This window comes from Molothrus aeneus, chromosome 5 (genome assembly GCF_037042795.1).
Source record: "Molothrus aeneus isolate 106 chromosome 5, BPBGC_Maene_1.0, whole genome shotgun sequence".
Lineage (NCBI taxonomy): Eukaryota > Metazoa > Chordata > Aves > Passeriformes > Icteridae > Molothrus > Molothrus aeneus.
This window is the reverse complement of record NC_089650.1, coordinates 15409517-15426626: the sequence shown is the minus strand read 5'-3', so window position 1 is coordinate 15426626 and position 17110 is coordinate 15409517. Positions and strand designations below refer to the sequence as shown.

General features: G+C 41.4%; 1 protein-coding gene across 1 annotated transcript in view; it reads left to right on the top strand.

Moving 5' to 3' along the window:
• ITPR2 (inositol 1,4,5-trisphosphate receptor type 2) overlaps positions 1-17110 on the top strand; it is a 244615-nt gene that overhangs the window by 57526 nt on the left and 169979 nt on the right. Inside the window, exons 11-18 of the mRNA XM_066549543.1 lie at positions 8349-8503; positions 9884-9983; positions 10103-10263; positions 12429-12570; positions 13304-13462; positions 14328-14500; positions 16660-16779; positions 16881-17066. Of these exons, the coding sequence (XP_066405640.1) occupies positions 8349-8503; positions 9884-9983; positions 10103-10263; positions 12429-12570; positions 13304-13462; positions 14328-14500; positions 16660-16779; positions 16881-17066 (1196 nt within the window). The remainder of the gene's footprint in view (positions 1-8348; positions 8504-9883; positions 9984-10102; positions 10264-12428; positions 12571-13303; positions 13463-14327; positions 14501-16659; positions 16780-16880; positions 17067-17110) is intronic.

Genomic DNA, 17110 nt, shown 5'->3' with positions numbered 1-17110 from the left:
GGCCAGACATGGAGATTATAGTGTGTGAAGGAAGTGGAGTTGGGGGAAGTCTCCTCGGGGGTGTCTTATTGTTACTCAGTCAACAAATATTCCCAAAAAGAATAATTCCTCCATCAAATTCATGAGATTGCCTTGGAAAAGCTGAGATCTTCTTCAAAAAATTCAATTTAATTTCTTTCTGCTTGCCTTCCGGCTTTTGTTCTTTAAGAGGACACATTTTCAAGTTTTTCTCTGCACAGAGAAGGAATTTTTGATTTTTCATGACAAGAAACCCAAGATTCTTACATAATTACATGCCTTGAGGACTCCAATTTTAATAAAAATGAAGCCTTTCATAGGAGTTGGCTACATTGGTTTTCCATCTTCCCTGATATTTGGCATTAGTGGTGATATTGCAATAACAGCTAAGCTGTCTAGAGAAATGAGAATTCTCTCCTATGAAAGTACAGAAGTTCCACCAGTTGCTTCTCTTTTGTATTGGATTGAAACTTGAGGTCTTTGAAGCTTTGGAATGGAAATCAAGATCAGTTCTAGAATCCCCAGTGAGTAGGTGTTAGGCCCTTGTCACTGAGGAGCCAATCCTATTGTACCACACCATACTTATTTTTGGTGTAAATTTTCCCTCTGTAGCCATTCCAGTTCATCTAAATAGTTAAAAATCCCCTGACTGGATAATGACAAAGGCACAAATGTAATCTAAGCATGAATGGTTAAAGGTGGCTTCACTACCAGTTTGACTTATTCTTCCTGGGTATTGGTTTCAGCTAAAACCCCAGACCAGATAAATCACGTTAGAGAAATGCTTCCAATGAAAAAGTAATCAAAGCTGATTGATGATTAAAGCTGATATCTCTGTGGAAATTTTAATTTATGCAGTCAGCACTTTCCTATGAAAGATGTTTTGTTGAAGAACTTCTAGCAATTTTTGGTGACACCTCCATGTAAATCTAAGCCTACAGGCTCTGTTAGTGTGCTAAAAATCTTTTTGGATCCTTCACCCCTTTATAATCTTGTTGAAAATGCCATGAGTCAGCAATGGCTATTTAAGCCTTCATTCTGCCCTGGAGCAACGCAATATAGAAACTTCATCCCTGCACAGGAATTTATTTTATGTTGCAATGATGCAGTGCATTGAATTGTCCTCAAAAGTAAAAGAATCTTGTAATTTTTGGAGTTCTTGGAGGGTCAGCCATGTCACTCTTGTATCCAATAGCATGTAGCCTGGAGCATGCAGGCTTTCCTTGCTCTGGTTATCATCTAGTGTTTCCTCTGCCTGGTCTCTGCCTAACTGACTCACAGCAAAGGCATCTTCTTTTCCATCCTTTGAAGCAATTAATTTTGAAATATTGCCTGTGAAGTAAATCTGGAGTGGGGAGGTTGAAGTGGACCTACCCCAGCAAAATTTGAAGTCTGAGTAGCAGGGAAATGAGAAATGAATAAACGAATCCTTGTGGCTGAAGGGCTGAACCCCATTAGCCTGTGCCCTTGAGGCCAAGAAGGCCAATGGAATCCTGGGGTGCACTGGGAAGAGCAGTGCCAGCAGCTCAGGGAGTGATCCTGCCCCTCTGCCCAGCCCTGGGAGGCACATCTGCAGTGCTGTGTCCAGTCCTGGGCTGCTCAGCACAGGAGGGACAGGGAGCTCCTGGATTGGGGCCAGCAGAGGCTGCAGAGATGATTTAGGGCCTGGAGCATCTCTGGCAGGGAAAGGCTGAGGGAGCTGGGGCTGTCCAGCCTGGAGAGGAGCCCCAGCTGAGAGGGGCCCTCAGCCCTGGGTGTCCCTGCCTGCAGGGAGGGCTCCGAGCAGGGCCCAGGCTCTGCTCCAGGGGCCCAGCAATGGCACCAGAGGAACGGGCAGGGACTGAGCCCAGGAGGTTCCACCTGGGCAGGAGGCAGAACTTCTGTCCTGGGCAGCGACTGAGCACTGAACAGATCGTCCAGAGAGGTTGTGGAGTCTCCTCACTGGGGATATTACAGAGCTGTCTGGACACAATCCTGTGCTCTGGCGTGGCCCTGCTGGAGCAGGGAGGTGGCACTGACCCACTGTGGTCCCTTCAGCCTGACCCGTCCTGGGACTTTCTTTTTCTACTGGGCTGTTGGATGAAAGGGTAGCAGCTCCTCTGTTGTCTGGGTTTTAAAGGCAGCACAGCCATCTGTGCATTCTGTGCCAGCCCTGAACCTCTCCGCATGTGCTGGGGCTGCTTGTTCATGTTCATGGACTGGTTTACAAGGCCTGATCCCAGTGGCTCAGGCAACTGAATTTTGGGAAGTAGCAATGGAGAATGGTTTTCCATGATGCAGCAGTGGGCATGAACACCAAGGTTCTGCCTAAGCACATCTTTTCTGCCTTGCCTTAAGTGACTCCAGAGTCACTTAAGGGTTGAAAGGGTTTTGGCTCCAGAGAGCATAAATCTTACTGGAAGTCACTGGGATTTCTGTTCCCAAGCATTAAAGGTATGTTTGGACTGAGATTTGTTGCTTGTTTATGAGCTGCTTCTTGACAATCCAGCCAAATTATCTTGCGAAGCACTGCTTTTAATTCTGGTAAATTTTGGCCTTACAATGAGTTATTAATATTCCCACATCTTAGCTCCATAATGAATTTTTTTTTTAAGTGGGAAGACATTTTTGAGATTTAAGGGTCTTATCAAAAAAGGGCTTCTTCATCTCTTAAAGTCTAGATTGTAGTGTATCATGTATCAAAATGCAGTGGTCTGTGTTACAGTTCCCACTAAACCCAAAATTGGTGTTTTTTATTCTGCAAATTACTATGCATGTTCTAAGGAGAGAAATGTACAGCACCAAGAAGAATGCTACCAACATCAGGGAAATGTCAGGAGCAGCTGACATTTGTTAGTGCCTTTGTGTTAAAGGCTGACTTTGGATGGGTACCTTATCTCCATTTGTCTTCATTTTCATGAGAGGGCTAATTCTAACCAGTTCCCGTCTGTCTTTTATTGTTGAGATTTTTGTAGGATGGAAACTGGTATGTACTTACTTATCATGTAAAGAAGTTGGGCAGTTCTACTGTGGGCTGCCAGGTACAATTTGATGTATTTCCTTTGACTTCTGTTTATATATCTTTATGAATTCCCAACATTCTGCAATTCTAACTTTTCCTTCTTGCTGCCAACCTGGGAGATTTTTTTTTTAGATAAAAACTGTAAATTAATTTTTTTTTGAAATATTTTATTTTACCTTCCAGGAATGACCTGTATTGAATTATGTTATTTTATATCGGTGATGCCATTTAAACAAGTAGAATAGACAATCTGAAAAACATTGAAAAGAAAAGAGAAAAGAAAAATCATCAGCTTAAAAATGGCAGCTTATATAAAGCCAGCAGTCAGACCGCTGGGGAGGCTGGGGGAGAAGGGGAGACACGGATGCCGGCACATTATTATTATTCTGCTGTTGCACACGGGTCTGAATCAGCTCTGGAAATGCATACATTGTTTCTTACAGAATGTCTCTGGCTCCTAACAACAGGATTGCAACGTGATGTCTCTGCTAAAAACGCGATGACTCACAAATGAGTCAACAGTGAAGGTGTTACAGGAGGCTAACTGCTGTGCTGTCTGCCAGGGCTCCTAGCAGGCAGGAGCAAGGCTGGCCATTCATTTACTCCATTTTCTTCTCATAAAGAATTTTAAAAATAATCTAACCTATGGAGTTCTGCTCACGTTACTGCTCTGTGAAAATGCTGGTTTTGTAAGAGCCTCCTAAACTGGGTTAACGTATTGAGATACCACATTGCTCTGGATTTAACAGGCATTTTCAGAACTCTGGCTGCTATTAAATTTAATTTCTGCTGAAATCTGTAGTGCAGCTTAATGTATTCATTCAGGAGCAGGGCATTATCCTTGTCTGTCTCTATGCCACAAGAGGTGTCTTCACCAATTGGAATTGTAGATTGGGTTTCTAAAAGAAAAGGTATTTTAGGTCTGTCATGTTTTTGGATTGCTTTTTGCAGTTGAAATCAAGGCCCTTCTGTAAGCAAAGCTCCATGTAGATCTCTTGAAATTTAGGTATGATGCCCAGTTGACTTAAATAAGGAATTTTTGGGATAGTAGCAATTAGTAGCAAATTCTGTTAAGAGCTGTGAAAAGGGTTATCTGCTGAGCTGTAAGTCTCAAGGAGAACAAATCTCATTGGACCTGATTATTTTGTCACTGATTCCAGCATGGGATTTGTCTCTCCTTACATTTGCCTTCCACATGGCAAGCAGTATATTTGTGCTTTTTTTTTCCTCTTTAAGCTTCTTTTTAAATCATGGTGCAGTGTAAATCAGTGGTGGTAGCCCAGGAGTTACAGACTTTGCTGTGGGCCTGGATCAGTATTTCCCCTTCTCACCAAAATGGTGGTTTTTCTCACCACCCAGGACTCTTTTTTTGAATGTTCAGCCTTTGCTTTCCTAGGTGGCTCCCACCCTGGCTGGGCCATGGGGGTTTACTCAGTTCCCCTTCCTGGATGTGATTATTGAGCTTTGCTGCTGCAGAATAAGGATAGGGGCTCACAGCTCTCTGTGTCAGTGCACACTGAGGTTTTCTCAGGCCGAAGGAGCTGACTCTGCTCTTTGTACCTCTGATACTTTCACTGGGTTGTTTGGAAGGGGTGGATCCAACTCCTGCCGGGCAGAAGCAGAACTCAATGTGTGATCTCCTTGATCCTTGTGAGTGATTTAACCAGTGCACAAGAATGAAGTGATTGCACCTTCCTCACCTTGGATGTGTGTCTGATGTGACTTGTGACAGCCTGTTGCTAGTTTGTTGTAGTTTGGAACAATCAAAACTATATACATTTTCCTTCCAGGAATGTACTATTTGGTAATATTGTTTTACCCACAGTTTTCTATACTCCTGGCATGTAATTCACCTGGTTTTGTTTGTTTTTTATTAAGTCCTGGAAGTGCTTTCCTTGGCTGTCACTGACCACATTGCCAACATCTCTGAAACTGTTCCATTGGCTTTCTCTTCACACTGCTTTAAGTTAAGAATTTTCTTCTCTCTGCATTTGAGTTCCTTTGCAGTTCTTTTCTTCTTTTCTCTTAATTGAATCCAGTTTTGCTGGCTGCATCTGCTCATATGCCAGTTTCTACCTGAGCAAATGTCATCTTGTTTTCATCTGCTTAGGAATGCAGTGCTTCTCCTAAGATATTGTCTAATTAATTTAAACTAGCCCAGTACTTTCACTTTTTTCCACATCCTCACATGGACTCACCTGCTGATTCAATAATGGCTGGGTTAAGTGCAGATTCTGATGGCTGCTTACTAAATTTAATTTATTGTGAGAGGCTTTCTGTACGCAAGTGTCTGTGCATTCTCTCCTACACAGGCATGTGCACGTGGACTGGGACATAAAATGAGGCACTAATACACATCCATGTTTGGTCCTATGTAATGACAGCATTGCTGTCTCTCATGTACCCCTTGTATAAAACTTGTTTCCAGAGCTGTCAGGTCGGGGGTCACTTCTTAGATCTTTTTTCTCATGAGTAGTGCCTGACTCCCATAACCCAGCTTGGGTTGTAATATTCAGATTCTAAAATAATGCTGTAAGGAGAGTTCTGAGGTTTGTGGGAGAGTTCGGCATGGAACTGCTGTACAGCTCTTGTGCAGATCTGATTTTGCTTAGCTAAGCTCGGCATTGCAGTTAGCTGTGTTGCAGGCACTGTCTTGCCCTCTGTTGAAGTGGAATTTCTTTTTAGGCTAAAAACCAGATCTTGTACCTATGTCTGCCAGCTGCTAAGCCTGATTGGTGGGATTTAGGGCTGGTGAACTCATTGCTTAACTGTATCTATACAACTGCTGGGGTCACCGGGGAATGAGCAGGGTTAGCCCCAAACTGCTGGGGGAACTTCTCCTCAGAACGAATGTTTGTGAACTGCTAAGGCACAGGAAACCTGCCTTTGACTCTGCCTCCTCCTGCCAGCTCACCCACTTTATACACTGGTCATGGTGTTCTGTGGTGGGGAATATCCCTTTGCCCAGTCTGGGTCAGGTGTCCTGCCCATGTTCCCTCCCGGTATGGTTTCATATTTTGGTCTGTATTTTACTCAGAGCCCCAGGATAAAAAGAAAACCATACAATTATGAAGTGTCCTGCCTTTTTGTATACCAGTCATTTCAGTTTGGAAATTATAGTGAAGTGGGTAGTTTCTGGTAAACCCTAATTAGATTTCAATGTAAGTTGTGAAAAATATCAAAAAGTTTGGATGCTGTTCTAAACTATCCTGTACTACTCACCCCTTTACAGACCTCTTGAATTTTAAATTGGATTTCCAGTTTTCTGTTTTGTTATGAATGTAGGAAGTAGTTTTTCATTTAATATTAGACTCTGACTTACTCCTGTTAAGCTCTCAGAAGGATTTTTTTATTGTTCATACGCCTTTTCAGTTTGTGTCTCATCACAAGTACGTACAACAAAATATGTATGGAAACCACAAAAGCAATTTGCTATTTTCTCAATTCTTGCATATAGGTTAAATTTACTGTGTATTTTTCAGTAGTACTTTTGGACATAAGATACAAGAGGATGTGGGGACTGTCAGATGAGTTTACTCTTGTGCAAGTCACAGGAGATGGTTGCTCTTTGTCTTAGCAAGCCTTCCTCTCAAACACTTGTGGCAGCACCCTAACAACTAGAGGAGCCTAGGAAAAATGTCTTTCTGTATTTTTTTTCTTCTCTCTCCATCTTTGATAGAAGTCATGGGATGGAGAGCTGGCATTTTGTAAGCTTGATAATGAAAAAATGGATGTTTTGGAAGGATTCAAAAAGTGCCTTGAAATGTGTTGATAACTAACCCTTTCTTCCATAATTTCACCCATCCCTGATTTTGTTGTTTAATTTCAGTTGGCAATGTGGATAATCAAAACTTTGCCCTTGATTGTCCCTTACAGTTTGGTTTTAATCAAGCCACTAATGCAAACCAAGTACAGCCTGGCCTTTTACATTGTACAACTCTTCCTTAGTGGTGTATTGTAAATCATTATAATAGCATTTCATGCTTCCAGGGTTGGATTTTTTTCTCTTTTGGCTTTCCTCATTCCTCTTCTCCTCTCCCTCTGTGATGTATTTTGTGTACATGAATGGCCCTGGGCTGCCAGTCTCTTAATTGGTTATCAGTCTTTTGTAAGATGTGTAACTCGGCACCCCAGAGGAGCAGCTTTTACTCACACCAGTAATTCTGTTGGTTGCTGTGTGGATATGGGCACAGACTCTGAATGACTCCATCAAGCCAAGAAATGTTCTCAGGGAGGGTGGCATTTGGAGTCTGTAGGCAAAGCTGTGGAGGTGACTAAAGATATGAGGATAGTGCTGTGGGGTCACAAAATTCCTGTGGGCTCTCAGCAGATGGTGAGAGGCAGATCCCACCTTAGCTCAAGGCCTTGGCTGAGTAACTCTGTCCCTCAAAGGGACAACTCCTGCCCTTGCAGGGGGTAAAATCAGACCTGTGCTGGACCCAGCCTTGGTATGTTATCAGCCTGTGCTGAGATTTGTAATACAATCCAGCTGGGGCTTTGCCTGCCCCCCTTGCCATGTCAAGCTGGTCCTGATGGAGCAGATGTTCCGCCTCCTGCTCTTTGGAGAATGTCCACAGGACAAGAGGAAATGGCCTTAAGCTGCTCCATGGGAGGTTCAGGTTGGGCATCAGGAATAACTTCTTTTTGGAAAGGTCTGACAAATGTTGGAAGGGGTTGCCCAGGGACGTGATGGAGTCCCTGTCCCTGGAGGTTTTCAGGAAACAACTGGACATGGCTCAAGTTTAGTTGAGAAGGGTGGTGAGTTTAGTGACAAGGTGGTCACTAAGGGTGGACTTGATGATCTTAGAGATCTTTTCCCACCTAAATTATTCTGTGATTCTCTGAAAGCATGCTGCTCTGATTCTGCAATCTGAGAGGAAAAAGCCATCAAACTTACATAAAACAACAATAGATTGAAACAAATTGCTTACTTTTTAAATCTCCTACTTGTCTTAAAAAAAAATAAATCTAATTTTCATTCATTCTCTTATTTCAAACGTGGCCCTTTCCAAATCAGCACTGCGTAGTTGCATCAGGTGGGAGTGAGGGGTCTGCAGCTACTGCAGGTTTTTGAGGTTGCAGGTGTCAAAAAAAGCATATCCAGTGCTGCAATGCCTCTTTAGCTTGTGGCCTGCTGTTGTTCTAATGACTGCCTGAGACCCCATGAAGCAAAGTGCATCCTTTGTGTTACTCCAAAGCCAGTTGTGGTAGATTCTTGCTCGAAGGTAAAAAAAAAAGAAAAAAATTCAGATGTATTACTTATCTGCAAGGTAATTGAAGAATTTCTAATGGGCCCTGATGCAAGCAAATAACCCTTGTGCCTAATCAGCAGAGAGAAGGCGACCTTCCTGCTTCAAAGAAGAAACGCCAGGCAGGGGAGAAGATTATGTATACTTTGGTCTCTGTGCCACATGGAAATGACATCGCATCTCTCTTTGAACTGGATGCCACCACCCTTCAGAGAGCTGATTGCCTGGTTCCAAGGTAAAATAAAAAAAAAAAAAAGGAAATGAAAAAAGGGCAGAAAATAGTGCTGTATTGACAAGGTTTCTTCCTGGCATTATGCTGGTGAGTGAAGCAGAAAAAAAGCAAACATGAGCAAGTATTATCCTTCTGTTAAAATTTGAGGAGTGTTCATGGATAAATAAGGGATGTATAAAACATGATGCTGCTGCTGTGACTGGGTAAAATAATTATAAGGATAAAACAAGTGACACTTAGAGTCTGTGAAGAGAAAAAATAATGGTCTAAATATTGCACAAATCTGTGCGAGGACAGAATTGAACTCTGTGCACTGTTTGAAAAAAAAAAGTACTTTTAATATATTTAACTGAATTGTTCCCAACAAAATAATGTGTGGGGTTAGCTGGGCTTCTGTTTCCCTGACAGATCATGATGCCACTGAGCACATTTGTTATTCAAATGTATTCAGCAAGTGGCTTCTGGGTTTTAATTGTCAATATTTGAAATTTTAGCTGTGTAGCATAGCTGAGATTGGTTAGATAAGTCACACAGTGTTGGTTGTGACTGAATGGGCTTGCAGACACTTAGGGCTGGTTGTTATGAAAGTGGATTTTAAAGCTGGGTACCCACAAATACTGATGTATGTGACTTTGAAGTGTGTTTGCTATGCTAAGTTCTGCCAGATAATTTGCTTACTTGAATACTCAAAAGCCCATCAGCGGAAAGGGAGAGCGTGAATGGAGACCACAGTGAATATATTTCAAAAGTAAAAATTCAGAGTTAAAATTGTAATTGATTTCTCAGCTCTGCTTTTTGATAATACCACAGATTATCATATGGAAAGAATTTAGAAGGATCTCATATCTACTCTTTGTTCACTTGATTTTCAGTTGAGAACTGGTACTGTAAATGCTTGCTCTGGAACAAGGGTTTGCAGATCATAATGATGAAGCTGTGAAACCACGGTCAGCTTTACTTTCTGGCTTTTGTGCTGTGACAGCTTAAAAGGGTTCGTTATTCTGCAGGAAAAAAATAATAAAAGAATTGGGTTTATTCATGAAATGTATTTCTGTTCAGATGGGATTTTATAACATCTTCCCTTTTAGTTTTTTTCCTTTAAAGAATATTTTACTCCTAGACTTACAAAAATACTTAAACCCAGCATTCTGCATAATCCCAAGATGCTGGCTGTTCTTGTTGCAGCTCTGCTCTGGGTGAGAAAGAAGGAGTCAAGGGAAAGGGGGTACAGCTTTTAGGTCCACCTCCCCTTTTTATTGCAGTGGCTGGTGTGGCTCCTGCTCTCCAGCCTCATGCCACAGGCAGGTGTTGCAGGGCACTCCACTTGCCCACGTGGGCTCAAGACTGATCCATCTCAGCTGCTGTTTGCTCTGTCCCCTTTAGGAACTCCTATGTCCGACTGAGGCACTTGTGCACCAACACTTGGGTCACCAGCACCAGCATCCCCATAGACACTGAGGAAGAGAGGCCTGTGATGTTAAAGGTAAACAAAATCCCAAATTCATTCCTGAAGCTGGCTCACTTCCAACCTATGAAATGTGCATAATAATTAGGTTAAAGTAAGAGGATTTCTCACCCACTTTAAACCAAAAATGATTGCAGATTGGGACATGCCAAACCAAAGAGGACAAGGAAGCTTTTGCCATCGTATCGGTTCCTCTGTCTGAGGTCAGAGACTTGGACTTTGCCAATGATGCCAACAAGGTTTTAGCATCAACTGTTAAAAAGCTGGAGAATGGAACAATAACCCAGAATGAAAGGAGGTTAGTGCGTTTTATTTTTTCCCTTGCTAAATTGGTGTTTGGTTACTCATGCTAACACAGTCATGGGTAGGTGATATCCACATGGACAGAGGCAAATGGGAGAGGACACTTCAGTTCTGAGAGTGCCAGCCTGGGGTTAGATGCTACCTCTGTTGGAGCATCCTTGCTGTTCCTCAGGCTGGTGTGTGTATCTCCTGTGTAAAAGCGGGGTAAACAGCACTTCCCCAGCTCACTGGCCACATAAATAAATGGGTAGTTCCCTGGGCAAATGTCTTTGTCTGGATTTCTTTTGATAATCTGCTTCTGAGCTGTAACGTGAGGGTGCATTGCATCTGATTCTCATGTACATGAAAGCAGCACTGCAGGGCTCTGGACTTGTGTTAAGTTCACCACACTGCAAAATCTGCAAAAGCCTTGGAAGGAGGTCTCAGTGTGACTGAGAAGCTGCTCCATTTGCTTTCTCATACCTATTTTCCCTGTTCTCTTTTTCTATCTTACATCAATTTGGTGTTCACCCCTTGTATTCATCCCCATTTTTTCTGTGGCGCTATTGGAATGTCTGCTCCTCACACCCTCCCCTGAATCAAGGGATTTTGTAGTACATTTGTTGTACATTGTAGCCAGATATATTCCACTGCCAGTGATATAGTTCGCTATTTGTCTTCAGCTGCCTGTGGTTAAACTGAATAGAAGACAACATCTCTGACAGTGTGAATTCATAACTGTAATACATCATATACAGCTTTTTTTTTTTCTGAAATGTTGCTTTTTGGTGATGAAACTGAATTTTTGCAGTCAGTTTCTAGTAGAAATTAGACCAGATTATTTAATATCCTAACAGGCAGATTTTTAATGCCTGGGTGTTGGGACTCAGCCTTGAAAAGCTGTGGGGGCCATTTCATGATTGAGTTGACCCAGAGAGGGATACGACAGTGTCCAGGTGGAACATCCCTGTATGAACCTGTCACTGTCAGTATTGTCAGATCTTGATGTTGGGCAGATTGATACAACAAACATGTAAAACAATTCAGAGATGTTTCACAACAGTGCCATCATTTATTAGTTCTTGTGATTTCCTTTGGAAAAAACCTACACCATCTTTTTTTTGTCTTATCACCTTCTAGTATAGAGTAGTAGGAGTCCCAACAGTTTATTCCTTATTGCTCCAGCCTACAGCTGCCTTTTCTACTTTACTTTGTGGGGGTGAGACACCCCTTCACTCAGAGGGTTTAGGTGAGCAGCCCAGCTCACTTGTGGATAATGGGGACTTTGTGTCTGGCTCCCACAGGTGACTGAAAATCTCTTGGGAATTTTCCTGCCTCTTTCATAGCTTGTAGATTTGTTAGTTATGGACTAACAAATAACATTGACCAAATTGAGATGATGCTGAGTTTTTAATGTAAAAGATTGCTGGTGCTGTTAAGGGATATTCTTTGAAATCTGTAGACATCTGTGTTTCTCACTGCATGTCTGGCAAGGTGTTAGTAACAAGGAGGCAACAATGAATTTGTTTTCTTTTTTTTTCCATTTATATTCTGTCTTTTTACATTTTCTGAAGGTGGGAGAGAAGGAATTACTACTGCCTCTGTTGTTTTTAGCACCTGCTTCTGACAAATCTTTTGTTTAGCAAAGAGTGAAACAAATGCAGTTTCTTGGGTCAGTATATATAGGAAAACAGTTATATATGAATATATTTATGAAAAAATGTATATATGAAACAGTTTCATGGGTCAGTAGGGAAATTAGCTAGTGGCAGAATGTTTTTATTCCTCTGGTGAGTCCATCATCTTGTTTCATGGACCCATGATAAAGCATAAAAATCCTTGCTAGGCTGTGTAAGTTTCTTTTTACTGCTCCTGGGCCTTGAGGCCACCAGGTATAGATTTTGGATCTCTGAATACTGTTTATCAATCCAGCGGCCTGTTTTTTCTCTTGTTTTCCCTCTGGTTGTTGTTTTAATGCCTTGGTAAACAGCCCTGTGATTGATTTAAGCTTCTGCTGAACCAAGGCTTGGAATCCTTAATGTACATGTCAAACTTAACTTTGCAGTCGTGGAAGTTCCATTGTGCCAGGTAAAGCTTAGCATAAATGTGATTTTCATTCTTAATGAATCCTAGCAAGTGTTGAGTGACTGTTTATAGTAATGATTTCTCTATTTATTCTAGGTTTGTAACCAAGCTACTGGAAGATCTCATTTTCTTTGTTGCTGATGTGCCCAATAACGGGCAAGAAGTTTTGGATGTGATCATTACCAAGCCAAACCGGGAACGACAGAAATTAATGAGGGAGCAAAATATATTGGCTCAGGTATGTCCTACTGTGTTAATAACTTATTTGTATTTGCAAACAGATTGCAGGAGAGAGTGATGTGAGAAAAAGTTATTTTTGGGTAAGTTGGCTTATGCCAGGTTGGGTTTGTGTTTCACTGGATTGGGTAGAAATGACACTTCTTGGTCCCTAAATCAGAGTCAAGCACAAGGGGCTGCAGAAGGCTCTTAATTTCATGTGATTCTGATAAGATTTAAGATCATGTTTGGGAGCAAATTGTTCACGAAATTTGAGACAAACATGGAATGTTGTCCCAATCGTTCAAGTGTTCCCCACATAGTGCCCCTGTGGAACTCTTCATTTGCATGAGGGCAAACTTGCAAGTAAATAAAATTAATGTCCTTCTTGAGAAGTCAACTGAAAGAAATTTTTAAAAAAGGTAAAAGGATGAGACTGGACAGAAGCTAGCGTTGTCCTTCTTTTTCATCTTAACGTTATCCAAAGTTAAAACATGTAACTAAAACTGTTTAAATTTGGGGATAGTAAAGAAAAAGCAATATCAATCAGGTTGGTGGGAAATGTAAAGCTAACCCCAAATGCATAAAGCTGTGATGTCTCAGATTGTGTTCCCACTTGTATTTAGTCGAGGATGTTGTGCTGATCCTGTCAGAGGACATTTCCATTGTCTTTGAGTTCTGCTGAAGTTCCATTATGTAAGTTCAGCAGAAATCTGGGTCTGGTTTTTACTCTCAGTGATTTTGATTTTGAACAGATATTTGGCATCCTCAAAGCTCCTTTTAAGGACAAAGGTGAAGGATCAATGCTGAGACTTGAAGACCTGGGCGACCAGAGATATGCTCCCTACAAATACATGTTAAGATTATGTTACAGAGTTCTAAGACACTCCCAACAGGACTATAGGAAGAACCAGGTCAGTGGTATTAAAGATAATTTTCCTCCTGATTTCTATAATTATATGTCCTGGGTTTGACATGATGCTCTACACTTACAAGTGGGATTCTGTGGTAATGGGGAAAGGCCTTTTTTTGTGTGTGTATAGCTTAGTAGTGTGTGAATTGAAAGTTCAACAATGAATATCACAAGTTCGCTTTGTACTTTTGCAGACTGAGACTGGGGCTCACTGCTTCATTCATGAGCTTTCTGTTATTAAAAATATGTTCTTGGAGCCTGGATTGCAAAGTGGGAAATCTGCAAAGCTGTCTGTTTCTCTTGTTTAAATATTTATAGAGGGATGGCAGTGAGTCAGAGCAGAGGTTGTTATATCAGGTAGCCTGATTTCCCACTGCTGGAGACTCCCTGTGAGCAGGAGGTATTTCAGAACATGGACTAAAGGGACTGGAGATAAAAGCCTGAACTGCTGTGTGGCTTCTTTGTTTTCTTTCCAGTGTTTTACAGAAATATTTCTGTCCTGAAGGGAGAGAAAAGGAGGAGGGAAGACTCAGAAAAAAAGCTTCTTAAATGCTATAAAAACCTTTCAGTTTTCCCTTTAAAAAAAAAAAAAAAAAAGAGGTTGCCATTTCTTGAATTTTATATATATTTTCATGGATTCATTCCTTTGGTTTATGAAAGAATAAGAAGAGTTAGTCATCCCTAATATGGAATCTTTTTCTCAGGGTACATATTTGAGGTATTCAGAAGTTCTTTTCTTCAGGCCAGTTCAGAGAGGAAAGTTTTGAGTGTTATTTTGATTGCTAACTAAGCTGGATGCCCCTTGTTTGTAAAAGAGAAAGCACTGCTGCTCAGCAGGTCATCATGGGAATTCTTCCTTTTTTCAGGAGTATATTGCTAAGAACTTCTGCGTCATGCAGTCCCAGATTGGTTATGATATTCTGGCAGAAGACACCATCACAGCTTTGTTGCACAACAACAGAAAACTGCTCGAGAAACACATCACGGCTAAAGAAATAGAGACGTTTGTGAATTTACTCAGGAGAAATCGAGAGCCAAGGTTTGAAGTGGTCCATGTAGCATTTTTGCAGTAGCTGTGAATTGCATGCTATTCATTGCTTTGATGTCTCTTTCTCCCTGTTTTGACCTGGCAAATGAAAACCCCACCTGTACAGGAAATATTAGAACTACCTATAATTCTTGGAATTTAACCATATCCACATTTTAAAATTAGAGGTTACTGAAAAGAGGGCTTATGCTTTACAGGACAACCTTGAAAATTTGGTCTCAGTTCTGACTGGGGCAAAGAAAAATTAAGAAAAAGTTTAATTTCTCCCAGCTCTACAGCTCCTCTGTGAAACCGCCACTTGTGTTGGTTCCCCTGCTAATAATCCTGGTGTAAGTTATACACACATGTCAATTTTTCTAAGCTTTTATTAATATCAGTTTTCCTGCAGGTTCTGATTCCAGGTCAGACCTGAAAAGGGCCTAGGACAGTGAAGATCCCATAAACTTGTGTCCTAGACCAGATTTTGTTCCAAATTAAAATTTCTGGCCTTGAACTTCATTCAGCTGATTTTTTTTTTTAATAAGCTTCAGGTCAGAATATAGAAGAATTGGATTTCCTTATTTTTAAATGGAAAAATCTCTTGATGATTGGATTTTCAGTTGTAAAATGAGCAAAGTAATACAAGTATAAGAAATGAATGTACTGAAGGCCAAATATTGTTCTCTGTAATTGTGAATACCATTTTCCAGGTAGCCTTTAAGGATATTGCTCAAGGCCTTGGTGCTTCACTGCCTCAATTATTTTCTATATGCCTCTTTGGCCTCACTCTGTAATCTCATTGCCTCTCCCCTGCTCAGCTGTGTTTGGTTTGGTCAAAATGAAGAGGAAATCACAGGATCAGCTCTGTCTCTGAAGGGTCTGTGTTTATTGAAAATCTCATATTGCATTTTCTTTTGGTGGAGGATGTGATGGAATTTGTGCCATAACCACATCATGCAACTGCTGTGTATCCACTTCTTTGAGGAGTTCAGGAGCAATAAATGTTTCAAAATTGCTCCTTGCCAGAATGGTGTAATCTGAACAGTAAAGACTTGATCTTGATACTGATTTTCATGGAGAGTCTTGTAGATTTTTGCAGCACTGTTGAGGTGAGTGAAAATTGTGGCATTCTGCTCTAAAACACATGAGCTACAAAATAAGAAATCTTCCTGAGTTTTGGCTCCAACCAGGTGACTTCCCCATGTAATTCCATGTAATTATGTGCTGTTTGCTTAATTTTATCTTTGTGATTGCTATGCACTTTTAACTACTAGTTGCCACAAAGCTTCGTTTCAGTTATGTGGGTGGATTTTTTCCTAAGTCTACCCTAAAAATGCTGTCTGTACTCACCCACTACAGTTCCCAGACTTTAGTGGGGATTGTGGTCTGTGCTTAGAGGTTCAAACTGTTGGATCCTTGGAGGGCTGATAGGAGATGGTCAGAGTTTGTACCTAGATTTCTAAGGAAGTGGAATACATGATCTGTGTGTGCCTGTTCACTTTTGCTCCCCTACCAGTTCTTGAGCACCTTGCTCAGTTTTAGCCTCATTTGCTAGAAGAGTGGTGGGATCAGAGATACTTAATTCCTATAATGGAAAGTGGAAACTACATCAAAGGAAGAGGCCCTTTTTATACTGCAGTGTGTCAAAGGCTGAAAAATGGATTACTGTTTCTGCACACACAGGAATCCCTGAAAAGAGACAAACCCATGTACCTAATGAATGTCCCAGCTGTGAGGAAAGCCTCAGCCTGAACCTTGTTAAACATCAGAAGACCTAAATTTGAGAGATAAATTAATAGGGAGATGATTTCCCTGCAAAGCTTTGTTCTTTCTGCTTTACATGGAATGACCTCTTGGAATGCAGAGTCCTATCTGCAGGTCCTGACAGATCTGCACTCTTCTCTGGTAGCTCATCATTCCCTGGCAGTGTTCAAGGGCAGGTTGGATGGGGCTTGGAGTAACCTGATCTAGTGGAAGGTGTTGTGAGTTGCAAGAGTATGAACTGGCAGAGATCATGATATTTATCAGAGACCTTGATAAATATCATGATACAGAGTCCCTGTAGTCTACCCATCCTCTAGTGCTGAGTGCAAGAGAGTTCTACTGCAGTTCCCCAGTAGTAAGTAGCTTAAGTCTCATGTTCTGCTGCATCTGTGGTTTTTTGACTGCAGATTCTTGGATTATCTGTCAGACCTGTGTGTATCTAACACCACAGCAATACCAGTAACTCAGGAACTCATCTGCAAGTTTATGCTGAGCCCAGGGAATGCTGATATTCTCATCCAGACCAAGTGAGTATCTGTAATCACAACATGCCACCTTTTTGTTGTCTGCTGTCTTAAATTCCCAGCACTTTGCTCGTGGCTTCATTGTGAATGGTTTGTGTTTGCAGGCTGGTTTCAACCCAAATGGACAATCCCCTGGAATGCCCAGTCATCTCAGATGACATTGATGAAGAGGAAGTGTGGCTTTACTGGATCGACAGCAACAAGGAGCCTCACGGCAAAGCCATCAGGCATCTGGCTCAGGAGGCAAAGGAGGGCACAAAAGCTGATTTAGAAGTTCTTACCTACTACAGGTAAAACTGCTTGTTCAAAGGGAAGAAAATGTAAACTCTCTGAA